Raw genomic sequence first — 27,916 nt, 5'->3', positions numbered from 1 at the left:
TGACATTTGCTGTCCTTTTTCTATGTAAAACTGAAACTGTTAAAGAAAACATGAGGCCTTAGCAGTTTGAGTTACGCAAATTTCCTAAAGTTAATATTTAGTGTGACGGTTTTTTTTTTTCACCAGAAATGTGAAAGAGTAGAATTGTGAATCAATTAATTTGTTAATATGAATTAGATGTTAGTTATGGCCAACTAATACTATGTTTTTTATTCTTTGTTTTATTAGATCCTTTTGGATGAGCTGAGATGGCAGTGAAAAGGGCAGCCAAGATGTGAGTAATTTTTAATCCTGATGACAGCAGGAAGCTAATTCCGCCTTATGGAATTCAAGAGACATTGGAGCAGCTTATGGATGAAGTCAGGAAAGTGTGTGGGTTAATTGCGGATTTAAAAATGCAGTACAAACACAGAGACTTTGGAGATACACTAGTGAACTTGACGTCTAATGCGGAACTTGAGGATTTGGCAGCTTTCAAGGTCATCCCAATAACTGATGATTACAGCCAAGAATTTAATCTCACTGTCTGTTTTGATTTAATGTTTACTCAGTCCGGAGACACAGAGCTCCTGTTCACCCTCCAGTTCTGTCGCTACTGTAGAAGAACTTGGATGTGGCCAAAAGAGTTTTTGATCCCAACATTCTCCTATGACACTAAATTGTAGTTAGAAAAGGGAAATGCGGTGTATCTGTCAAACATGACAAGGTTGACACTGATTAAAAAAAAAAAAAGTAAGATATTCTGGAAAAGGTATCTGGAGAGATATTCAAGTACGAAGCCAAGATGCTGACTTCAGTGACGTTGTTGAAGCACTAATCAAGAAGCATCCTTGCCTCTCTAGACCTGGTTCATACAACGGTTGCTACGGGTGGAAGCAGCGGCTGAAGACAAAAAAGGGCAACTACTGAACTCAGCTAAAGGGTATCGGGTGTTCTGAATTGCCCTTGAATTGACTTGCCCTTATGCGGGCCGTGGGTGGGCATGGTGGTCCTGCTGGCTCGCCTCCGGGCTAGGTTCAGGCTGTCAGTCTGTCGGCGCAGGGCCTGGATCCGGGCCTGCAGTCCGTGCCTGCCACCTGCAGCCCGGGTTCTGTGTCTGCGGCTACGTCTTGTGCCTGCACTTGGGGGTGTGTGCGCCACTGGGGTGCGGGGTCTCCTTGTGCTCCCTGGGACTAAGTTATTCTCCTCGGGGCAGGGCGTGGGGGTTGCTCGGCGGCCCTCCAGTTTTTCTGAGGGCCAGGGGTCTTTTGTGGCTGCAGGGCGGGGTGCTCAGGGATTTCCTGCAGCCGTAGGGTGTCTACACGGCCGGGCCTTCGGAGCCATTTCCGCTGCTTGGAGGCGTCACACATAATACCGACCTTATACACCAGAACTAATTGGGATGAGTCATGCACACTCACCGGTGGACACCTTACACACACATACATATGCACACACATACATATACAGGTGGTCCCATCACACACACCTGCTTGGAGTGCACCCCAGCACCCTTCTGGATGCATTCCTCTCCTTTCCTCTCTCATTTACTGCCATAACTGTGACAGGAAGAGGCCAGGTGACCAGTTGCAGTTCCAGTTTTCCTGGACCTAATTAACTGTTTTTCAATACATGTTGTAATCCAATGTTTATGTTTTTGTGTAAATGTTGTTTGGTACTATGTTTTTTTTCTCACCCATGGTGATTCTAACCCTCTTGGAGTAATGATCAGTTGTTTATAGACCCAAACATGAGAAATAGTTCTCCGAAGAGGGGAGTTGGTCGTAGTTCTCTATAACCAAATACTGTGCTCTTGTCATCCTACAGGTCATCCACAGGACAGAGTTATTGCAGCAGTTCTTGATGATTTAAGACTTTATAAAGTGTTGCATTGCAGGTTGAGAAGTTGAACTCCACTTGGAGACTAACTCAGTCCTAGATGCAATGGCATACAAATACTCTTTATTGTATGCTCAGGATGCTGACAGCACAGTTAAAAAAAAAAAAGGCCTTCAGAACATTTGTAATTCACAATTACTGTAACTTCAAGTGCCCATTTGTGCATTATGTAGTGTTTGCATCTTCAGTCAAGTTGTTAAATTGAACAGCATAATTTTGCATTATGTGTTTGCTCTTTCACCTAGAGCATCAAGATGAATCTACAAAGAGAGTGTCTTATTGTGTACTTTGGGGAAGACGTGGACAAACTATCAAGGTGTATCTGCTAAGTAGTTTTGCATTTTAATCACTTAAACTTTAAAACAAGATAAAACATTGAATATTTAAATGTAAAGCTCATATACTGTACATGGTCCCAGGTGCTATAAAAAATATCTTAAATATGTATATTAATATGTACATTCGTGTACCTTTTCCTATGCCTGTAATTATTGTGGAGTTCTCTGTCCCCCTCTGTCTGTGGTCGTTAATCAACACAGTTTTTTAGAATTGAATATCTGTAATGAAACGACTCAGGTCTCTGTGCTGGTTTATATTTCATATTTTGTAAAACACTGTGTGGCTATATGTGGCTGGAACATATTAAGATATTTTAATTAGAGTGTGGAATATCTGTCACTTCAGAGCAGCAGTAACAGTGCAGATGGATCAGTGAAAGCCTGGACATAAAAAAAATGGTATTATATCCAAATATTGCATTGTGGAAAGTGTCTGTGGCCAGATTCTGAAATTGTATCTTTTAACGAGTGACTCTTAATTGAAATATATATACTACTGTATTTTACTATTTAATATTTATTGTCAGCAGATATTATAACTTTTTGGAGGATAGCTCTTATTAATACTTGTAACAATGCTTTACTTTAAGACCATTTTCTTTGTTGAGATATGATTGGGAGAATTGTTTGTGTAGATATTGTTTTATAATGGTACACCAGACACAGGTTTCATCAGAATAACTTTCAAATAAATGTCTTGTTTTTTATCAGGTTGTTCAGAAGCTCACACAAAGCTTGTGAGGTGTACAGTAGCAGTGTTTGAAATCAGGGAGGAGGATCCTTTCCAACCACCACATAACATTAGGATTACTATTTAAGGTGTCAAAGTCCTTAGTGAGTTGTCATCAGCCGCACATGCATGTGCCATGATATTTGGCGTCATCAATGCTCTAAACTTGATCTATCCAAGTGAGCTCAAATGTACTCAATTTAGGTACATATGGTGGCTTTTGACTTTTGACTTTTTTTCTGCATAATTTTAAAGTGAAGAATCAGAGCTTTAAAACAAGGTGTAACTTGTGCAAATCAAGCATATATTCACAAAGCTATGACTTGTTAATGAGGAGGGTGCGGCAAACATTGTTTCTGAGATAATCCCCCTCAAAGTTTCCCCACACACTTGCATTCATTCAGCCAGCTCCCAGAATGCAAATGACTTGGAGGACCAACAAAGCTGCATGGTTACTTGTCACATGGCCACTTGACACCCTGCTGAATGGGGTCTTGACATCTTGCTGAATGGGGCAATCTCTGCATTGTTCTTATGTTTTGAAGGAATGTTGAACAGCGTCATTGAAACACAACATCTTTTTAATTTTTAAAAGGCTATAATTTAACAGTAAGAATATACACAGTTATTATGTGGGCTAACCCCAACCCTTCCCCAGCTACACTCTGAGAGCCTGTGGGGCTGCCCCATTTCATTTTCTTTTTGCCCCTGCCTGAATTTGCAGGTAAACTTGAGAATTTTGTCAATCGCTACTTGTTCATAATCTGCATCACCAACCTCAACAGACTTCATCACGTCATCAACTTCTTCCGTTGTAACAACAACGGGCGTATCGTCGGTCTCCTCTTGCGGTTCTTGAAAATATTACGTTTCGTCATCACATTCAGTTTGAAATCCGCTGTTTAAAATGTACTCCAATTCTGGGATAACGCCAGTATCAGATTAAGCATCGCTGTCTGAGAACGGACTATCATCGCGGAAAATGAAGTCCAGTACACGCTGCTTATACGGATCTGGATCTATCGCACTGGTCAGATTAAGGTCTGCAATATGATTTCGATTTTCCACCACCCGCTTCTCGTAATCCATAACAACATGGAGATGAGAGTTTTCACAGACAAGTGAAACCGAAGGATACTCGTCTTGTTTGCAGAAGTGACGTCAGCATTACTTCTTCGTTGGTGTACGCCCCCTACACAATATTGTCTCTGTGTGTGTGTAAAAGTAGTATGATTCAAAGGTTGAACGGTTTCACATTGTGACTTCACATCACATGGAATATGGAGGATTGATCTTCAGCTGGAAGGTCACTTTAAAGGAAACGATCCATTGGCGTTGTTCAGCACTGTGCAGCATCTCGGTGAGTGAACTGTGTTTCGGACAAAAGCATGGAGCCGCTGGCCAGCTGCTATCGGCAGGAACCTGGCCTGGGCACCCTCGCAGCAGATGTGTAGCTTCACGTTCGACGTGGTTAACCCACAGTTCAGCGCAGCAGACCAGGGAGCCTCGCCCTGCATGCCTTCCTGCGGGCGCTGTCACCGGAGTGCCTATGCCACTGTACCCCAGTCACAAGACGAGGCACTACAGGAGGCGAAGCGGGCCGAGGCAATCTTCGGCGGCTGAGCCACCCCACCAGGGGCACCTTTGTCCCGACCATGCGTCAGAGCAGCAGACCTCAAGGGCAACCATTGAGAGTCGGTCTGTTGGGTGCTACATCCAGACCCCAAGCCCCGGCGACGACCACCGCTGGCCACCAACCACTGCTATCGCTGTGATGAGACTGGTCACATAGCACGTGACTGCCCAGTGCCCGCACCCAAGATGACAGGTGAGCGGCCCAATGAGGGTAATGCCGCTCCCAAACTCGACTACCCTCAAAGGCTGATGCACCCTGGTGGGCCGCCTTGGCCTCACCAGGGGCCTTTATGTAGACCTGGCCAGGTTTTCCAAGCCCTTTTGAACACCGATCACGCTCGTCTGTCCAGGAATCCTGCAGGCCACCGGGTGGGTAGTCTCTTCAGCCTGAACCCTCTATTGCTTTCCAGATGAGGACTGTGACAGGAGAAAAAGCTGGTATGAAGGGCACAAAACCATTCCGGACTTGCATTGGAGACCAAGAGATGGGGCATGAATTCTGGTTAGCCCATATCCAGTGCATCATCGGTCTGGACCTGGTGACCTGTTTGGGAACCCAGGTTGACCTGTCCCGGGCCATGCTCTTCATCGGCTTGGAGACCCTAGCGCTTCGCCCAGGCCCAAGGAGGAGGACTCGGGGAGACCACCTGCTGCCTGAGCCAGGGGCCCTCCACATCAGGTCAGCCACCAAGGAGCCCACTATGTCTCTGCCAGCCACCAAGGGGCACTCTACAACAGCTGGGGTGTTCCCTACACTAACTACTTCCCTTCCCTCTACTGAGACCTGCGCGGCAGTCAAGGAGCAGTGTGAATGTAGCCGTGAGGGACTCTATCACCAACACCATCGGAAGCTAAAGGAGCTCTCAACGACAATTTTTCGACCTCTACCTCGCCAAGGATGAGGACTTGATGCAGACGGGGTTGATCCAGCATGCTATTGACACTAGCTCATCTTCACCCATTCTCCTGTGGCCTCGCTGTCTGGCCCTGGCCAAGCATCGAGAGCGGAGGAAAAGATCTGGGAGATGGCTGCCGCGGGAGTGATCGAGCCTTCAGATAGCCCCTGGGCAGCGCCAGCCATTCTAGTGAGAAAGAAGGATGACAGCTGGAGGTTCTGCGTGGACTATAGGCGTATGAATGCTGTAACCACCAAGGACTCCTACCCACAACCATGCATCGACAATGCCCTGCATTATATCGCAGGTTCCGGCTGGTTCAACTCCCTGGATTTGCGCAGCAGCTACTGGCAGGTGGAGGTGGTGGCAGAGGTGCAGCCAAAGGCGGAGTTCACCATTGGGCAAGGGCTGTGGCAGTTGACTCTGTGGCAGAGTCATGCCATTTGGACTCAAGCCACGTTCGAGAGGTTGATTTAGAGGGTGCTGGCAGCCGTTTCCTGCGATCTCTGTGTGGTGTACCTAAACGACCTGCTGGTACACACCAACAGTTTCGAGGGGGCCATGACCAACCTGCAGGAGGTTTTCGCTGCCGTTCGTCAGGCTAAACCCGTTGAGGCTTAATCCGAAAAGTGCCATCTGCTCCGGAGAGAAACAACATTCCTAGGGCATGTGGTCAGGGCGCAGGGGGTTGCCACTGATCCAGCAAAGGTGGTTGTGGCAGATTGGCCAACACTGACTGCTGTCAGTGAGCTGCGAAGCTTCCTGGGCCTGTTCTCCTACTACCACCAGTTCGTAAGGCAGTTTGGCCATAGCCAGCTCGCTTCACCACCTCACTGACAAGGGCCGACCCCCTTGCCGATATGACACCTGCAACGCGGCCTTCACACAACTATAGAGCACCCTAATCAATGCCCATTTGCTGGCCTATCCTGATGGGTAGCAGCCCTTCATTGTAGACACTGACGCCAGTAACGGGTGGGGGCTGTGTCTCAAGGAAAAGGGGGTGAGGAGTAGGCAGTGGCCTACTATAGCTGGGTACTGAACCGGGCTGAAAGGAAAAATTGCGTCACCCGGCGGGATCTGCTGGTAGTGGTCCAGGTGTTGCGGCACTTCGGAACTAACCTGCACAGCAATCGGTTCCTCCTACCCACCGACTATGCCTCTCTCACCTGGCTCCTGAACCGGTTGGGACGTCAGCATGGTAATGCCATCACCCTCTCTCAACGCCCCTGTATGGTGATGGAGTGCCATTACTATCGGCGTCAGGAGGAGCGTGACCATGTTATGCCGATGGTGGCGGCCAGCCAGACCAGCAGCGACAAGGAGTGACTGCCATCGTCAAACCAGGAGCTGCAGCAACATCAGTGAGCGGACACCGTGTTTGTGCAAGTGCAGGGCTGGCTGGAGGAAGGAAGCTGACCAGTGTGGGGGGGGGTGTCGGCATTGGGCCCTGAGGTGAAGGGCCACCATTCCCAGTGAGGTAACCTTGAGCTCCACGGTGTATCGTCGATGGCAGGCCCCCGGACGGGGGGAACGACCTGATCCAGCTGCTGGTGCCTCATGTGCTCCCTCCTCAGGTCCTCCAGCTGGTCCACGGTGCACGGTCCACGGGCACTACGGGAACTCTAAGACTCTTCACCATCCCCACGGATGGTTCTACTGGCTGGGGTGCCGACAGGACGTCGAGCTACACATGCACTGCTGTGACCCCTGTACAGCTCAGAAGGGACCCTCCCAGCGTTCCCATGCCCCCTTGCAGCAGTACTTGGTGGGGGCCCTGATGAAGTGCATTAGGGTAGACATCCGTGGTCCCTTCCCCGTCACCAACTCCGGCAAACGCTATGTCCTCGTCGTCATGGATTATTTCACTAAGTGGCACGAGGCAAATGCTTTGCCAGGTCAGAGCGCGGCTACAACAACAGATAAGCTGGTGGAGGAGATGTTCACCCATTTTGGGGTTCCTGCTTAGTTCCACAGTGACCAGGGGCGCAACTTCGAGTCCCAGGTGTTCGGTGAGGTGTGCAGGAAGCTGGGGTGAGCAAGCCGAGGACGACGCCGCAGCATGGCCAGAGCAATGGGCTGGTTGAACATTTCAACTGAACCCTGGCAACTCAGCTGGCCATCCTCACCAGCTGACACCTGCGGGACTGGGATCGGCACCTGCCCCTGGTCTTGTGGTCCTACCGAACTGCTGTGCAGCAGTCAAGCCGGTGTACGCCTGCGGCACTCATGTTCAGGCAGGAATTCTACGCCTCTAAGCCTAACTCTAAGCCTACAACATGGGGGCGTGCCTTTGTGCCTGGGGACAGGGTGTGGGTGTTCTGCCCTACCCACACAAAAGGGGTGTCCCCCAAGCTGTGCAGTAACTGGCAAGGACTTGCGGAAATTCTGGGACAGATCACTGAGCTGGTGTACAGGGTTCGCATGCCGGGTCAGGGGTGCGTGGTGGGGCTGCACAAAGACAGACTCGCTCCCTATCGACCCCCTGTCCCTCCTTCTGGGCGAGCACAGCACCCCATGCCCTGACCAGCGTACCGTGCCCACAGACATATCCCCTGTCTAACGTCGGCGGCCAGTCCATCGGCCCAACCGGGACATTTCGCAGACTTTGTTTTGGGTGGGGTCGTCGGGGGTGACTGACCCCTCAGCTGGGGGCTATGAGGAGATCCAGTGGGCTCTGGCCCAGGCCTTTTTGCTATGTTGATGCCAAGGATTATGGGTCTGTAGATGTTATATATCTCCATTGTGTTTTATTATGTTTTCAATCATTTGAGATATACTGTTGGTGTTGGATTGTGTTGTCTGTGTTGGGGGGTGACCCAGACTGCGTTGACTGTTGTTGTTGACTAGGACAGGAACCTGACGTTGACTGACGTACGTTATGGGTTCAGGGGTTCTCTGTGTTATTGTTGTCTGTTAAAATAAATGGAAGCTGCTGCCCTGCTGGTCATGCAGCATATGGGACGCAGGCGGTGGCTTATAAAAAGAATGCTCTGTCTTGATCTAATTAATTTGTTTCATGGCGCAAACTCGCTTCAATACTTGCTTAAATTTAAAACTGGCCTTAATTTCTGGTTCTTTCTGTGGTATAAATATTGTGGTACTGATATAAACACTGAACATGTGAATACTACTAAATTCACAATGGCCAGCAATTCAGTAGTAATGGTAATGTATTTTTCTTAAACTGACTTATGCACAAAAGACCAACCTTTGATAATAGATTGCAGCCCTAGCAATTGAACTATTTTTCCCTGGTTCATTTTTTTTGTCTCTTGATCTTGCATTTGTTATGGTTCAAAATAATGTGACATTAATACATTCTGGTCATTTTATCAAAGGATAGCCAAGTTTTAACATTGTTATGCTGTATTCACACAAAACACAGTAATAACATGGTAAAACACGGTACACAAGGGAAGAAAAACTTTCTCAACAGCACAGCTTAACAGCACTTTCTGAACGGCATGGAGGGGCGAGGGGCAGGTACCACAGCAAAACGTGACGATAAGTTGCTATGGCGATGTACAAAGACGGCAATAAAATATATTCAAATAAATTATTTTGTGTCTGTTATTACTGTATATAGAAACATTTTAGTAATCATGTAGCTATAAAAATGCAAACTACTATTAATATTTTAATTGCAAACTCGAATGAGTTTGCAATTAAAATGAGATTCATTTTTCATTAATTTGAATAAATGAATGAAATAAATTCCCTCTCTGCTCATTCGTAGTTGGTTAACTTGACATTAGCCAGCTGTAAAGCATCATATTCATCTCCAAGCAGTTTTGACAATGGATTATTTTGTATTAGGGAAATGTAAATGGATATTGTTATGCGGCTTCAGGAGAGAGCGCATCTATAGACATTGGTTTCCTGGTAGTGATCAATGATCTGTTAACTGAGTGATCAATGGCTGATCAATCGGTTTCCACTGACAATAGAAGCACTTCTTTATTTTAAATAATTCATATGTAATTATATTATTATACAAGTAATAACCTGGAACTGCAACATTATCACTGGACAAACCGCATCATGCGACCCCGAGACATCCAAATCCTCCATGTGCTTCCTCGCTACAAGCAGCAGTAGACATTCGCAGTCAAGTTGGCTCCTTGCCTACATAACATCCGGCTGTAATTCTGTTGCGGGGAATGGCAAAAAGTTAAAATATTTAAATATTTATTATTATTAATAAATATTATTATTTCAATATTTAAATCAGCCTCTCCCAAATCAGCACTGTGACATCATAGCATTGTGACTACATGTCTGTCTATCCCTGTCGTCCGGCCCGACTGGATCTGTTCACTCAAACGGTGTCAGATTGTCTCGTACCTTCCACCGAACTTTCCTGTGTCTTATTCTGTATCCTTACTTACCTGGTTCTGACCGTGTTCCCAACCTCTGGATTCTGGATTTACCCTTCACCTGCACTTTTCAGATTGTTAGCCTTACGGACTGATTTCCTGGTTTGACCTCTTTGTCTGTCCTTTTCTCTTTCATCTGTCTGAGCTCCATAAAAGAACTGCTACCTGTACTGCATTGTGTCTGTGGTCGTGCTGTTGGGTTCAAGTCTGTCTCAGTCGTTACAAAAATAGAATGACTCAGAGGTATCATCTGGGCCATTTCAAGTACCAGGTACCAGGTATTTGGCAGGTAGACAGGTAGAGTAATTCTGAATGAAACTACTGGTATGAGGAAAAAAGGGAAAGTATAGATTCTTTAGTTGAGATCGGATTGAAAAATCCTCTCTCTACCCTCAAAGAATACCTTTTTAGCCATCTGAAACAAATGACAAGTTCAACCATGATGGCTGAGCCAGATCTGCAGAACTATGAGTACATTCTCAGCCTCACACTTTTTGAAAAACACCACAAACAGGGACAAATTCACAAAGAAATGGATTGCGGCCGCTAATAGCGCCATGAATTGCGTATCTGTGCTATCTGTGCTATCTGTGCCGTTCAAGCGTCCTATTCACAAAAGACATTGCGATAATGATATGACAGTGCAAACATGCCCATAAAATGTTTTGCTGCTGAGTCCAATTTGGCCTTGTTTTGCATCTGATCGCAATTATCCACGTGACAAAGTAAATAATCCATGTGTCAGTGGGAAGGGGGGGTCTCTATTGGAGAGTCATTACGTATTTACGTCACTGCTCTCCACTTGCCTGTTGAACAAATGATCAGTCTTAAATTAATATAAAAATTTAAATATTTGTCGGACAGTAGTTATTTTCATTAAAATTGTTTCATGAAAATGTAAAATTGTAAATCCTGATGTAGGGGTTGGAAAATAATGAAAATTGCCTGGTGAGGTTGGGTTGGCACCCAATGCACGGGGAAACCCTGTGTGCAGTGACTATAAAACATTTAAATAGTATGAGATGGTTTGGACACGTGTGTAGGGGAGCTGGATAGGGGAGGAAAAGAGGAAGGCCAAAGAGAAGGTTTATGGATGTGGTGAGGGAGGACATGCAGGCGGTTGGTGTAAGGGAGGACGGTGAGCAGAACAGAAGGTATTGGAGGCAGATGATCCGCTGTGGCGACCCCTAATGGGAGCAGCCGAAAGAAAAAGAAGATATAAATCCATGATCTATAACTTTATTCAAGAAATTGTAGTTCTCAGCCAATCTTAATATTTCAATGTAGAAATGATGACAGTGGATTTAATATATTTGGCTCTACAATGTTCCTGCTGCACGGGAAAGGCTGCAGCCTGCAGAGCTGTCCATAGTTCTGAGGTTCAATGCCATCCGTGGTTCAATGCCAGTTTTGATCACTTTATCACTGTTCCCTGTAACTTTTCATAATTTTTTCGATATATTTTAAGTTGAATAGCAATTATAAAATTATTTTTGTCAATGTTTCAAACACCTTGTACAATACAAGTTGTACAATAAATAATTCAAAGTTTCAAGAAGGTAACCCTAACCCTAACCCTAACCCTAACCCTAACCCTAAGTTGCTATTGGAGTGCGTTTTGAAAACCACGGCCTGCTGCATATTAGATGCCATAGATGCCATAAAATAATAATTGCAATAATGTCAAAATAAAATTTACAGATCACTGGAAAGTCTTGGCTTGACACCCCTTATAAATACGCTTCAGTTGAACCAGCTCTCTGAAGACGATTGCGCACCGCAGCCTTTTTTTTTGCCATTTCTTTTTTTGGTCTTGCGCAGTTATCCCCAGGTCTCTGCAGACGGTCATAGTGTCACTCTAACTGCATGTTCCTATTAGCGCTGGTGTTTGTGAATTGGATGCTATATGCAATGAGGCTCATTTGCATAGAAAGGGGACAATTTTGCACCAAATGCATGCACAATACCAAATTTAAATAAGCGCAAATAGCACCGGCATACTGGGACACTATTTTTGTGGCAGCACACATAGCGGTGCATTTCCCCATTTGCGGGTGCTTTGTGAATTAGATGCTAATTTTTTCTGTTTTTGCGCCGGTTTAGCGGCTGCAACAAACTCGCTTTGTGAACAAACTCTTCTCTACATTAGACACAGAAATCTAACCTGATGTCAATTCTTTGCGATTTCAAGGCACTGCCTTTCAAAATACTACACCTTTGAACCAATTGATCAAACACGGGTGTACAGACACTTAGGTGCTTAATTGTAAACTCACTAATCAGGCGTAAGCACTATAAAAAGGCAACAGGTGATTTGGACATTTGACAAGAGCACAGGGGAAAAACAATTTTTCTCTACTGTGTCCAGTAAAATCAGTACAATGTAGCCTACTATATGCACTACATCAGTAGTTTTTGGTACCCATTTACTGCATTCCATTTCTATAACAATGCCTTGTACGCTGTCATATAGCATTTTACATGTATTGTGCTTAGTCTACATAGGATTGAGAGTCGAGAACGTCAAGGAGGAACGGGCCCCATATTCTCAGGGGGGTCCTCTACCGCCATGGCAACTTAGGTCCTTACAACACGGGCCACATACTCACATTTTTAGACAGACTGCACAACATTATCACAGCAGAAGACCAAATAGATGCAGAGCAGATTAGATACTGTACATTGTCATCTGGGACAATGTATCTTTCCACCAATCTGCCCTAGTCCAAAACTGGTTTCGTCAGCGTTTACAACTTTCACTCCAATACTTCCCACCGTACTTTCCTTTCCTTAACCCCATTGAGGAGTTTATTTCGGCATGGGGGTGGAAGGTTTACGATCTCCAGCCCTATGTCAGGATACTTCTCATTCAAGCCATGGAGGAGGCCTGCGACAAATTGATGCAGGGTCTGTGCAAGGATGGATTCGCCATTAAAGAATATTCTTCCCTCGCTGTCTTGTGAGAGAGGCCATAGCCTGTGGTGTGGACAAAGTGCTATGGCCAGATCCAGCTTGGCAAAGAGATGATGCTTAGGGTTTTTCTTTGAATTCAGGTTTTCTTCTTTGTCTCCACGAATGTTTGTTGCTGTGTTTATGTACTATATTATATTTAGAATATGTTATACTCAGATTATTAGTGCAAAATGCAACATTTGGGAATGCATGGATGTATTAACTGATTTTACAATTTGGAGAGAAATAAATATTTTCATCAGTGTGCAGTAATGGTGTTGTGTTTGGTCAATATGTTCATATATTTTATTCTAACAATTTCTCTGAAAAAATCAAATCCAGATTATGAAAATAGAAAATTAGAAATATTCAAAATATTTTAGATTGAGCACAGCAGTGTGTAACTGGTTTAATTAGAATCAAATCATATGAACCATACGTGTGCTATACGGTGGCAAAATCAGTTTTTTATTAATTATTGTATAGCTTTGAATGAAGTGTTCCATGAAGTGTTCTGCTACTTGTATGTGTGGTTGTGTGAATTGAGTGGAGTGTTTGGACAAAATGAGCCGTTCTCAAAGTCATGCTTACATTAAGCATTTGTAAAAAAAACTGTAAGATCCAATGGACAATGTCCTCGTCGGTTCAAACCCCACACCTGGTAGACATCTATTGGGCTTGTGTGTTTGCAGAGACAATCTCAGCAGCAGCAGTCTAGCCTGCTTCAGAGACCCCCTTTTGTCAATGGACAAATGTTCATGTGGGATCAAGTCCCACTCCTGGTAGCAGGCAATTTATTTAACAAAGTACCATAACATTTGATCTTGACTGCTATGAGCAGAAACTATGCATTCCTGAGAGGCAGTCTCAAGCGCAGCAGTATAGCCTGCTTCAGCGACTCACTTTTGTCAATTTCATACTTGCATTGTTGTTAATTCTGTGCTGACACTCATGTTCATTACTCAAAGCAATCATTATCTGGTTATCGTCACCTTGTTGATCTTTCAACTAAGCACCCACAATCCATCAGGATGACAGAGTGTTTGAGTCGTTGGACTAAAGATTCAACAGATAAGGGCTCTCATGGGTTCACGTCCCCCCCCTGGTATTAATGATTGTAAGTCAAGATTGTAATTCAAAACAGTTTTGTCCGTCAGTTGGTTAAACACGTGCTGCTTTGGGAATGGGAATTCCAAGTGATTTACGCATTGCTCTCAAAGAACAATGCATAAACCCAATGTCAAGTTCATAATACATAATCATTAAATTCAGGTAAAATAGAATAACTCCTCGGTAATTATCTGGACCATTACCAGGTACAACTGTTTATTTGTCATGTGGACTCTTGAGAAATTAAGCACAGTTGTTTTTAATAACTACATGAGAATGGTTTAGTGTTTAGATCCAGTGGAGGAGTCTCCTCAGGAATTCTAAATATTAGTTATGTTATGAGGAAAAAAGGGAAAGTCCAGTTCTTATAGTTGACATCTGATCCAAAAATCAACAACGAGGCTCATCTTTCTACCCTCAAAGACCTTTTTGGCCATCTGAAACAAACGGCAAATTGAACCAGGATGGCCGGATGGTTAAGGCACTGCACTCAAGAAGCAATGGAGTCCCAAAACTGGTAGCCGGAACTTTACCTCACAAAGTACTGCAAAATTTGATCTTAACCACTATCAGCCCAAACTATATATCCTTCTTTTTGAAGATTCATGAGAAGTTGAAAATAGCTGTGACCATCTTAGTTTACTTGAGCAGTCAATCAGTTTGGAGTGAGGCAGCGAAGGAAAAGAAAAGAAGTAAAAAAGTATCCAGTCGGATGAGAGGTTCCTCGAGCAGATTAGGTGATGCTGACCCTTTTCACTTCCCTGTTGGGCTTGTTGATAGTGTTGAGCCTGGGGCTGACGTTGTGGAGCTGCCCAGGCTTGTTGCCATACAGCCCCACTTCCCTGGTGGGACGTTTGGGACTGTCCTGCAGGGTAGGGAAAACGAGGCAGGAGGGGCTCCTGGGTTCTTGGACTCCTACGATCCTGAGCCGCGAAAACTGCTCCCCTGCCACAATGAAGAGGATGCTGTTTCACCTGCCTCCTGTGTTCCAGGGCATGTTCGGCAGCCACACAGAAGAGCTGGCCTGGGACTGTTTATGTCATCGGACGGAGGAGCTCAGGCAAGCCAGACCTGGTGGTGTGTCGCGACCAGCGTGGACATCAGCCTACCCAACTCATCATGTCGCAGCATCATTCATGTCGCGGACCTCGTTACCATGAGGCTCGTTCACATGTCTAGCATGAGCACGGACAAGGAGTTGCCCATGTGTGTTGCTGTGTCGTATGCTCTGGAGATAAGTTAATCCATGAAACAACCATGTGGGAGTGGTAAGCAGACCTCGTCCTCCAGAACATGGAGAGGAGTTAGAGCCGTCCTTCACATTCAGGGTAGAGTTATCTCCCACCTGTGTGGAGCCATCTGCAGAGCTAGGTGTCTGCTCATTGCTACGGAACCATTTCCCAAAGGCACGTGTGGACATGACGCCGTCTTCTAGCTCTCCTTCCTCCTCTGTCTGTGAGGGGGCACCGTGGGCTGATTCTGCTTCAGTGCAAGCTCAAAGAGGGATTTAAGCTGAGCCAGCTGTCCTTTCAGGGAATTAATCTCCATCTCCACTTTGGAGAGGCTTTTTTCCCTGATCTTTTTAGGGTTAGGGTGTGTTCTCCAGCTTTTGTGAGGGTCATTTGAGAGAGTGAGCACGCTCCTGGTCAACTGTCCCAGAGTCTAGGAGGTGGTCATCGAAATAAGAGGTACCTCCCACTTTACGTAGCCTCTCCTTTCTCATGGGAAAAGTCAGGATACTGCAGTTAGGACAGGAGTCACTAAGAGCCTCTGTAAGGTGAGTAATGCCCAGACATCTAGGACATAAATCGTGACTGTTTTCCACCATTTGTCCTGCAACGCACAAGGTGCACTTCTGAGACTCCACAGCAGTCCTGGAGGGCAAACACACACTCCGACTGGTGATCACAGACTGTTGTACCAGTTATATACTCACTGGAGTGGTAACGTTACCCTCAGGATCTATGAATGACGGATTCAGCAGAGGACACATTAGTGAGAAGAGAAAAAGAGACCGATAGTGGGGTGGTACACGTTTAAATACTCTTTGGCATGCCTCCTCACGTCACATGTGACTTCCTGTTATCAATTCTCGACCTGTGTGGAGCACGAAGGATAATATCCATACTGTCTACCATACTGATGGTCAGGAAGATATGACAGAATTCTAGGCTCTCCAGGATGCAATCAGAATATTAATTATCGTATCATTCACGTCCCATATGTGCCATGCTTTTTGAATGAGGTCAATGAGGATGAGGTTTTGTATAATGTAGACACAGTATACGTATTGTATATGACATTGACAGTAGCCTTATTCAGAATCCCTCCCATTTCAACACCGGCTTTCCCAGGTTTCTGACAAAAATAAATCAGTGGACCTGTTTCAGCTTACAAGTCACAAGGATGGCTAAGCAATTAAGATGCAATGGACACATGTCCTTGTCCGTTCAAGTCCCACTTCTGGTAAGAGTAATTTGATTGAAGAACAGGACAGAGTTTCAACATGTGATGCCTTCAAGAATGTTTTGATATACTTTCTCATGAACAAATAACGTTGTGTGGTCCGACATTGTCTTCATGAGAGGTAAAGGGTTTGTGAATAGCACAATAATTTAAGTGCTTTTTCTTTTGGGACTTACCTGTCGATGATGCTGCACATGTCGATCAACAGGTGGCTGTAGTTTCCCAGCAGCCTTTGCTGCACCATAATCAGTTCGACAGGTTGGTTGTCCAAAGTCAGGAGCTGCATGCACCCCTGAAAGACGTCGAAAGGGTTTCTACACCCCTGACTGCTGCCCCCAGAAGGACAACCTCGAAAGGAGAGCACATGACAGCAGTTAGCTAGTTGGAGAGCGACCAACTGTCATTAAGTTCAAGTTCAAGTTCAAGTTCAAGAGATTATTTGTCACATACATATACATACGTTCATACATATATGCAGTGAAATGTCATGACACCCGGTGATTACGCACAATAAGCTCTATAAATACTAAAAAATACCAAAATGTGCGTAATCGACACAAGGTGCTCGCGCAGGCAGCCGCAAGGCTAGGTATGTAAGATTACACTGATTATATTATATACAGCAATGAGTGTGAATTTTTAGTAACAGGGTACCATAATTTAAAACAAAAACAGACATAAACAGTTATGTTAAAGATTAAGATTTATGTTTTATGTTTGTATGTATGTATTTCAATTTGATTCCTAATATGAAGTGAAGATGTTCTAAACTGAGATTTTAGACTTTACAGGGAGTATTTAACAGTTTATACAGACGATTTAAGTTTACCACCGAAGAAGAGTCGACTTCCTGTGGTGACAGGAAATGGTTTGCTAGCTTGCGTGGTGGCTCCTTCCTCTTTGTCCACAGTGATGGTGAGATGCCCACCGCTAGAGCTCAGTTCCACAGAATGCCACTGGCCATCATTTAGACTGGAACCTGGGCATTCACAGACACATACATGCAAACACACACACATATATAGAGACATCCAATGAACCACATACACAGATAGAGACACACACTGCAAAATAATGCAAACTTGTTTTATTTTCAGATAAATTGACATGACTAAAATTGTGTAGATATGGTTATTCAGCTAGCTTAAAGAACTTTAAGAACACCAAACTTGTAAACAAGTTAATTTGCCATGATTTTTTTACCTTAAAGTGAAGTCAAGTTTATTTAAATTGCCCTTAATAAAAATGCAGTCTTAAAGGGCTTCACAAACCCACATTTCCCATAGAAATCAACCTCCCCGAGTAAATACCCTAGTCTGCACCCCATTCAGAAAAACTCCCAGAACAACCTTTGGGGAAAGAAAAGGAAGAAACCTTGAGAAGGGGCCACAGAGGGAGGAATCCCCCTTTCAGGATGACCAGGCTGCAGTGGCTGCCAATTGGGCGACATTAATATTGTAATATTACCAATCATAGGTTATTGAATTTCTATACTATGCATTGTTAAAGCTAGACAGTATGAGAGTATTTGCTGGTGCAGAGCGCCGCAGGTAGACGCCTCCAGGGGGTAGATATTAGAAGAATAACTACCCCGTATCCACTTGGTTTTGAAATAAGGGGTCAGAGTTTGGATGTGCCACTGACCTGCGCTGAGCTTCAGCAGCGTCCTACCATCCTTGTCGATCTGGAGGCCAAGTTGAGCCTTGTTCAGGTACAGCCAGGCTGTGCCACCTTGCTTGGGGAGGTCAAAGGTCAACAGCAGCCCTGCCTTGTTCCAAGTCCTGAACTGGAGCCCCACTGTTCTGCCCCCCATCACCCCCGGCAGCTGGAGGAAGCTCTGGGGGCTGAAAAAGGTCAAGGCCACCAAAACTGGCTCTGCACAGGAGAAAGTGACATTTCCCTGGAAGAGGGAGAGAAATAAGGAAAGAGATGAAATGAAGGAGAGAAACACAAAAGAGTTGTAGAGAGTCTGTGTGAGCTGAAGTCGCTGATATCACTGCAACATATTAGGTTGACAGACCTATTGCTACTAGACTATACACTGTGATAGTGACCTACCATTACAGCGACTTGACGGCTGCTCTGTTTAATCAGTTCTATCAGGTTGAGGTCTTTGAAGAACAGGTTTTCAAGGCAGCCCTGGAAGTTTCTGTTTGAAATGGCCGACCTCTGAGAGCTGTTGATCAGGGCTGTTCCCACACTCAGCTGGAAGCAGGAAATAACACAAGTACACACACACACACACACACACACACACACACACACACACACACACACACACACACACACACACACACACACACACACACACACACACACACACACACACACACACACACACACAAACACACACACACACACACACAAACACACAAACGTACAAACACAGAGATACACCCAGATGCTCATGTATTGGTATTTGAATGCATATGTTCCTCAACAGGTGTGTGTTTATCTGAGTATAGCTACGTATATTGTGTGTATACAGTACATATGTATAAGTATGTATACGTCTCTAAGAGTATGACTTGTAGACAGTGTGCATTTTCTGAAGGTGTGTGTGTTTGTGGTGTATACATTTCTATATTAATGTTTAGGCCAATACGTAATGTCTGTGTATGCTGACGTCTGTGTGTATTGCTTCCATATTCAGCTGAATGCCTGTAACCAGTGTGTGTGTGTGTGTGCCTGTGTCTCCCTACAGAGGGGAGTGTGTTCCCGCCCACCTGCTCAAAGCTCCAGTGGCCATGCTGTGCTGGAAGGCGGAGCTGCAGAGTGTTTTTATCCACAGTGAAGTTAAGATGAGTGTTGAGCTTCTCCACTGCTACATGGTGCCAGTGCTGGTCATCCAGCAGGCTGCCCAAGGTCCCAAGATGCTGCGAGGACGAAACGGAGCCTACAATGTAGCAGGAGAGTACACTGTTAGTGCTATAGGGTAGTGCTATAGGGTAGCTATAGTAGTAGTAGTAGGGGTGATAGAAGCACAAGTGGCATTAGCAGTAGGAATTGTAGTGGTCGTCGCTGGTGATGCTCGCAAACAATACATTCGTAGTGAGGGAATAGTTTTAAATGGTTTTAGATGACTCAGGAGTTGGGAGTTCCGTTACTGAGCACTAAATTAAACTCCACAGCAAAAATAAAGGCAAAGGCGTTTGGAACAATCCATATTTAATGTGACCGATTTACACTTTATTTTGAATTTTAATTAAAAAATTCTTGAGAGAATTCCGTTCACAACTCATAGTCGAACAGACTCTTCTGACTCTTGTTCATTGTTCAACAGAACTTCTCCCTCGCTGACTGTCTGTCACACCAACTACGAAAACCCCCCCCCGCAGAATTTAAGAAAGAGAGCAGCACTAGAGACGGAGAGGGAAGTTGATAAATGTATGGGATTTTAGCACACTTGGTGAAAAAGATAGGAGGGGGATGAGGAGAGAAAAAGAAAATAATTTGACTGAATAGTCATTTACATCTTATACATTATGAGGTTATTTCATGAGTTGTTTAATTGCTGAGTTTGCACAGAATAAGAGAGAAAAAGTCAACAAAAGGATACATTTTGTCAACAGATAAACAGGAAGTTGTAGCGGCCGCTGGTGATTACGTCAGGGTTCCAGTTGTAGTCTTGGTCTGACAATTTATAATTCATAAAGACTGCCAGCAGAACCCTACAAAGTGCCTGATATCAAAACCAGCCCCTAACTAGCGGTGCCACACAATTTAATATACACAAACAAGCAAATTAAAAAACACACAACACAGCCACATTCAATAAACTCCCAGTGTAATATATATATATATATATATATATATATATATATATATATATATATATATATATATATATATATATGTATATATATATATATATATATGTATATATATATATATATATACACACAGTGCGACATAACAAAACACATATATTTTCCTGTGCAACCCCCTCCCCCTGAGTCAGTTCCTTTGTTTAAATAGTTTGTGACATGGTCTGAAATCCCATGGGAACTAGTCTTTTTTTTTACACAGAATTACACAGTCTGTGAACTGTAAAGCCCTTCAAGGACCAAGAAGAACTAGAGCGAGAGAGAGAAAGAATGAGAAAGAGAGAAAGGAGAAAATGAGAGGTGGAAAGCTCAAACATGCATAATCATGATGAACATGATAATGACCTCTGAAAAAGGCAGATAACCGCCACATGGTTTTTCAAAACGCTGACATAAATAAAGCATAGAATGGAAAGGGAAAAGATGATAGAAGAAATGGAAGGAGATGGAGAAAGGGAAATGATACAATGAAGAGTTCTCCATAAAAGAAAAAGATAGCTGAGCTTGATTTAAGTTAGACTATAAATAACAAAGGAGGCATCGACTTGGAAAACCGAGAGGTGTGACAAATGGCAAAAAACGAATTGGGATGAAAGGCAATGCAGGAAAACACAGATTGAGAAGCAAAGGTAAGGGAGTAAAGGAGAGAAAATAAATGAGACCGCACCAGGGGGAACAGAAGAGTGAGTGTGAGCACATTGAGTTCCACGTGGCTCCTTGCGAAAAACTGCCCAACCTCTGTTCAGTCTTCAAACCAAATGGCTTAAATTTCCCCTGGATGACTCCATCCGTAAGTAGGGGTGACCCAACTAAATTTCCTCAGGATGACTCTGTCAGAAGGAAAGCATCTCTATTCCTTTCAGGGCTTCATGAGACATAACTCTTTTTTGAGGTATAGTAAGACATAAACAAACCTCTTGTCTCAATTATTTTCCAATGTGAAAATGTGGTTGTGGTTCATTTCAATGCAACGATTATCAACTATGAGGAAGAGAGTTACTGCACTAGTAGAAGGTCAGAAGGGAATGCTATGCACTTGCAATTGCCTACACAAATTTCATAGTGCACAGAGTCCAGCCCGAACACATTTCATAGTGACCAAGCTCCATTTATCACTCCTGAAACTAGAAGGCAACTTGGAATTCTCCTTCTGGCTGGGCTTTCAAATCATTTGCCAGCAGACAAATTACTATTTCCACAATTTCAAGCACTTGATTACATGATTATCACGGTAGTAATAATAATAATAACATGAACAAGAGTGAAGGAACCACTTTAAATCAAGCATATCCATTTAAAGACAACCAAGTAAAGTGGTATTATATGGGCTTTATAACTGTTATGTGGACTTCACAAAGCTGTCCAAAGATATTACAATACAATATCTGACCCACCGCAGATTTGAGGTACTTTAAGTGCCGTTTCACTTTTCTTTCTTTTTCACATCATTTGAAAGTGGAGAATCAGAGCTTCATAACAAGGTGTCACTTGTGCAAATCAAGCAAATATTTTTAATGCTATGGCTTGTTAATGACAAGGGTGCGGCAAACTGTGTTTCTGAGATAATCACCCTCAAAGATGTCCGAGGTTGTTCTTGTTTACGGAAGTGACGTCACCTTTCCTTTGCGTGTTACGCCGCCTACACAACAATGGATCCAGGTGTGTGTATAATACACGTAGGATTTAAAGGTTGAACTCTATCAAAACGGTTTCACATTGTGACCTCACATCCCATGTAATATGGAGGAATGATCTTCACCTGGATGGTCGCGTTAAAGGAAACAATCGATCGCGTTTGCGCTGTTCAGCGTCTCGGTAAGTGAACTGTGTTACCCCATGTAATCTAACGGGAATATCAACTCCACGGTTTAACATTTATCTACTATTTATAAATGAAACTCGATTTTTAAAATGCGTTGAGAGATAAAAAAAAACCACAATGGAACACGAATCTGGAATAATCGAATTTTTCTTCTAAAAAGCTTTTTTTGCAATTTCATAAATGCGCGACAATTCTGGTTTTGCTGCGGTGGGTTACATATCAAAAATACAATACTAAGGACTATAAAAATGCCACAAGTGATCAAGCTACCGTTCCAAGGTGATTTCTACACATTTTGTGTAACTGGAAAAACAAAGCAAAGGTATTCCTTGACTGTGTAAGGGTACTAAATAGTATGATAGTATGCCTTTTGGATGCAGCTACAGTGTTCTGTTTTTAGCTTCAGCTTCAAATACAAACAGATGTAGCTAGCAGGGAAGGAAAAAAAACAAAACTAGTTTGATTGATCGTTAAGCTGGCGATGACGTGGTTCTACAAGGGTTAGCTGTTGAATAACCAGAGTGATTCTGGCTACTAATGGAAGCCAAATAATGTAAACGAAAAGGAGTAGAGGGAGCCAGCTGAGCGAAAACAGCTTCACGTTCTATGACCACGATCTTTAGGATTGGTTCAAAGGAGATCGAGCATCATCATGGTACATCGATAAGAATGTAGGAGGGACAACTGAGGTTTCTGTTAATGCAATTAATTGCCACTATGCCCACATGTACTGCAATAGGAGATGATGAGGCTTGAGGGTTATGGTTTCTTTATCACGCATAACCATAGGTGTGTATCTGAATCACAGGGACAGAGGGCCCTCACATGTGGTTTGTGTCGCTACCAGCCAGATCAAGGGAAAGTGTGGGACAGAGAGTAGACCATTGATTAGGAGTAAGTGGGGTCAGGTGAGAATGGGTGGATCCATGGCATAGAAGTCGGTGGAGGGTAACTGAATTGTATGGCTCTATTCTACAACAATAATCCCTTTAACCATCCCCTTTCCAGGGAAAATACTGCATGAGCCATAGAATCCTATGGCATTCATTCTATGCTATTGTACTACTATAGTGGAAATCAGTGTACGTTTGATAGCAGTATCTATCACAATGAACCAACGCTGTACCTTGTCTGAGGAGCAGTCGTAGTTTTCCTCGCTTCAACTCCAGACTCAGGCTGCGTTCTGCCTGTCCCTCTGTGTGCAGCAGTATCCCGGAATTCCTCATGGTTTTGAACTTAAGGGAAATGGCCTCTCTGGCCGTCTCCCTTGGTCTGGAACTCCACCTGCACAACAAGCTGCTGGCACCACCCAAACTCACCACATCTGAGGCTGAAAGAAACAGGCCGACACAGAGGATATTATGAGTAAATGGTCTCAATAAGAGAGATTTGGTTTACTGAAACACATGAAGGATTATGGTTCTCAACACAGTACAAAATAGTAGTTTAAATGACAAAGATAAAGTGTACTGAATTAATCAAAGACTTTGTCCTCATTGGAATGAAGTCGATTTTGTATTATACATCATGTTTTTGTGCAAATTCTTCATACAGAGCTTGTTAAAGACCGACTCAGCAATGGACGATGTTATACCGGGTATTGTAGAGGTGAGTGTCATGGATGAGATAAACAAGAAGCTGGACATGCTTGGTCGTCTTCTCCGAGACATTTCCGAGATCAAAGACAGCCCTGATTTCCTGCACCGCACGGTCAGATGCAAAAAGACAACGCGGATCTAAAAACCTCCGCGAAGCATCTCACAGCGGAGATGGAAGTTGTAAAAAAATAAGATAAAATAATGAAAGAGACTATCCTGGATATACCATCCAGAAGTATGCGGGACAACCTCATCTTTTCTGGGATCCCAGAGAACAACACAGAGACCCCAGAAAATATGGTGAAAGACTTTCTCCGCACCTGAAACTCCTGACGGACACGGTGAAGCAGATCACCTTCCAACGGGTGAATCGACTGGGACATCGTGTGGGGAACCGTCCCCGCTACATCATTGCCAAGTTTGAACACTTCAAGCACAAGGAGCTGGTTAAAAGCAAAGGACGGGAGCTGAATGAACCACGCTGGGTATGAACGAACAATTCCCCCGGGAGATCAACAAACCACGGAAGGTGCTGTACCCCATCCTGAAGGAGAACCGGTAGAAGGGTAAATGCGTATCGATGGTTGTTGATAAACTATATATAGACGGTTGTTATACCAAGACTCCTTCACCACACCCTGGTTATTTTGATCATGATGTATGTATTCTTATAATTCTGGTTATTATATACTGCAAGATTTAAAAATTGGTATGCTATATATGTCAGGATTTCAAATATCGCTTACTCTCATCTCAGCCTCCGAATTCCCGCTCCCTACTTCTCTCATCATCTCACCTCCCGAAGCCCTCTCTCCTTACTTCTCCTATCACTCTCATTCTATTTTGTCTCTCACTTTACAGTATGTCTGTCTAATCCGGCAATGTTATATGTTTATCTTTGTCTACTTGTCATTTGTGACCCACCACAGCAAATCCCGCCATCCTGCGCATTTCTAAAATTGCCAGGAGCAGCCAAATAGCTTGAAAGAACGGTTCTTGAAGGAATATTTGATTTTTCGAGATTTGTGTTCCTTTGTGTTTTTTTTTTTTTTATCTCTCAATGTATTTTCAAAACCGAGTTAGATTTATAAATAGTGGAAAAATGTTTAACCGTGGAGTCAAACATTCCCGTTAGATTACATGGAGAAACGCAGTTCACTTACCAAGACGCTGAATAGCGCTGAACAACGCAGATCGATCGTTTCCTTTAAATCGACCGTCCAGGTGAAAATCATTCATCCATATTCCATGTAATGTGAAGTCACAATATGAAACCGTTTTGATAGAGTTCACCCGTTAAATCGTCCTACTTTTACACACACAGAGCCATTGTTGTGAAACTGCGTAGCAGAAGAACCCTCCGCGTCACGAACCTACCTCACTTCCGTATACAGACAGTTAAAGTGCAGCACGGGGGTGTTTCAGTCTCACTTGTCTGTGAAAACTTCGTCCTAAGTGTCGTTATGGATTATGTGAAGCGGGTGGCGGAAGCTCTGAATCATATTTCAGACCTTTATCTGACCAGTGCGATACATCCAACTCAGTGTTAGCAGCACGTACTGGACTTCATTTTCCGCGATGATAGTCAGTTCTCCAACAGAGACGGCAAGAATGACAGCACTGCTGAATCTGATATTACTCCGGACTTGGAGAACATTTCAAACAGGAACCTGAATGTGACGATGAAACGGAATATTTCCAAGAACCACTGGAGGAGATCAACGATATGCCAGTTATTGTTACAACGGAAGAAGTTGATGACATGATGAAGTCCGTTGAGGCTGGTGACAGATTTTCAGATTTCAGATTTTCTGAGACTCATATTGTGATAGAGTGCAGTTACATGACTTCGCCAGTAGAGGGACTCTATGTTAAGTAAATGCTCCTTCGCTCTCTGTCAGTTGTTGTACTGATAGCCAGCCTGGCATGTTACGGCCGCGCCACATGTTGCTGAAGACTGTTAATAAAAGGTGAACAAACCAGGAGTTGGAATCTGTTACCTGACGGCAAAATACCAAGATACCACACATATGATTGATAGACTCTACATTTTGTTGTGTTATCCGTACTTTTAAACTCCAAAATAATTCCACTTTTATAAAACATGTATATTCTTACTCTTAACAAAATTATTTGTGTGTTGTTGATGCTGTTCGTGATTGGCCCACTGAGCATTATGTTATTTTGCCATGAGTTTTTGTTTATCCACCAATCCCCATTTGCATTCTGGGAGCTGGCAGATGAAGCCAAGTCTCTGGGAAACTTTGAAGGTGATTATGTCAGAATCACAATTTGCCACACTTTTGTCAATAGCAAGTCATAGCTTTAAAAATATTTGCTTGATTTGCACAAGTGAAACCTTGCTTGGGAGATCTGATTCTCTACTTTCAAATTATGCAAAAACATTTTGTGAATGCCGCCAAATGACCCTAAAGTCTGCGGTGGGTCACATTTGTTTGTGAAGTTATGTATCCTACAAACTTCCTGCAATACTATTACAGTGAAAAGGAATGTGAAGGAGGAAATCCCAAACTTATCCATGGGAAAGCATGGCAATGATGCACTGTGCCATCACCCCCTAACTAACTTCAATGACACCCATTAAGTTTGTTAGTTGGAATGTGAGAGGCTTGGGCTCACTGCTAAATGTTGCAAAATCCTAACTCACCCCACCAGGATGAACCCCAGCATTTGTCTACTGCAAGAAACCCACCTCACTGCATCTGAGCACCTCAAACTCAAAGCTAAATGGGTTAATCAGATGTTTTCCGCATCATACAACTCCAAAAAAATAGGTGTTTCTATATTGATCAATAAAAGTATCCCATATCAAAATAAAACCACAATATCAGACCCAGAAGGGCATTACATAATGATTAATGGAATTTTAGGTAACATCAAATTAACCATAGCTAATATTTATGGCCCCAATGAGGATGACCCAAATTTCTTTCACAATATATTTTCAAAACTCTTAGAATTCTCTGAATCAATTATTATATTGGGAGGAGCCTTCAACACAGTACTGGATCCAAGTCTAGACCGTTATCAAGCCAGAAATATTCACAAATCCTGGCGTTCATCGGACACTATAAAACAATATACGAGATAGGCAGATAGGTGTGGGGGCATGGTTAGCCGGTGGGTGGTCGGATGGGCTGGAGTCCTGGTGGATTAAGATGTGCTGCGACCTGGCCAGGCTGCAGAGAGCACTGCCGGGTGCCTTCAGGGCACCTGGGGGGAATGCTTGCCATTGTGGGTGTGGGTTGGGGTGTGGGGGACGGCTGATGGCCTTTTGCTTCTGCTGCGCAGGTTCTCTGCGGCGGGTGCACCGTGTGCTGGGGGTGGTGGAGGGCCTGTATATCTGGTGGCCTGATAGCATTGGCGGTGGATGGGGGGGTAACATTGAGGTGTATGGGCACGTATATGGATACTTGGCGCTCACGCCGGGCAGGGCGTCTGGTCGGCTGCGGTGAGGCGGGCCTCCCCCTTGCACGGGGCGTGGGTGGGCATGGGAGACCTGCCCACACACACACACACACATACACACACACACACACACACAAACACATACAGGCGGTCCCATAACACATGCACACACCACCACACCTGCTTCAAGTGCACCCAAGCCCCCTCCTGGTTGCATTCCTCTCCTTTCCTCCCTCATTTACTGGCATAACTATGACAGGAAGAGGCCACGTGACCAGTTGTAGTTCCATTTTTTCCTGGACCTAATTACTTGTTTTTCAATACATGTTGTCATCCAATGTTTAATGTTTTGGTGTAAATGTTGTTTGTTTCTATGTTTATTGTGTCTCACCCATGGTGATTCTCCCCCTCTTGGAGTAGTGATCAGTTGTTTATAGACCCAAACATGCTCAATTGTTCTCCAAAGAGAGGGGTTGTTGGTGGTTCTCTATAACCAAAAACTGTGCTCTTGTCATTCTAAAGGTCATCCACAGGACAGAGTTATTGCAGCAGTTCTTGATGATTTAAGAATGAATAAAGAGTTGCATTGCAGGTTGAGAACTTGAACTCCACTTGCAGACTAACTCTGTCCTGGATGCAAATGGCATACAAATACTCTGTGTTGTATGCCCAGCATGCTGACAGCACAGGTTACAAAAAAAAACGCCCGCCTCCCATGCCCACCAACGGCCTGTGCAAAGGCGAGGCCTGCCATACCTCAACCGGATTGATACCCCATCCGGCCACATGCCCTGAATGCCCACCCAGGTAGCTGAGTGTGCATGGCGCAGGACACCACAATGTGAATGATATTTAG

General features: G+C 44.1%; 1 protein-coding gene across 1 annotated transcript in view; it reads right to left on the bottom strand.

The window, feature by feature from the left end:
• Window positions 1–27,916, bottom strand: part of LOC307238299 (contactin-associated protein-like 4) — a gene marked incomplete at both ends in the record, with an annotated part of 237,140 nt that overhangs the window by 123,234 nt on the left and 85,990 nt on the right. The window contains 6 exons of the mRNA XM_080011231.1: window positions 16,561–16,732; window positions 17,214–17,363; window positions 18,029–18,284; window positions 18,443–18,589; window positions 19,111–19,280; window positions 23,160–23,363. Of these exons, the coding sequence (XP_079867357.1) occupies window positions 16,561–16,732; window positions 17,214–17,363; window positions 18,029–18,284; window positions 18,443–18,589; window positions 19,111–19,280; window positions 23,160–23,363 (1,099 nt within the window). The remainder of the gene's footprint in view (window positions 1–16,560; window positions 16,733–17,213; window positions 17,364–18,028; window positions 18,285–18,442; window positions 18,590–19,110; window positions 19,281–23,159; window positions 23,364–27,916) is intronic.

The sequence above is a fragment of the Zeus faber genome (assembly GCF_960531495.2).
Source record: "Zeus faber genome assembly, chromosome: 12".
Classification (NCBI taxonomy): Eukaryota; Metazoa; Chordata; class Actinopteri; order Zeiformes; family Zeidae; genus Zeus; species Zeus faber.
Note: the sequence above shows the minus strand (reverse complement) of the source record. Positions and strands in the feature narration are given on the sequence as shown.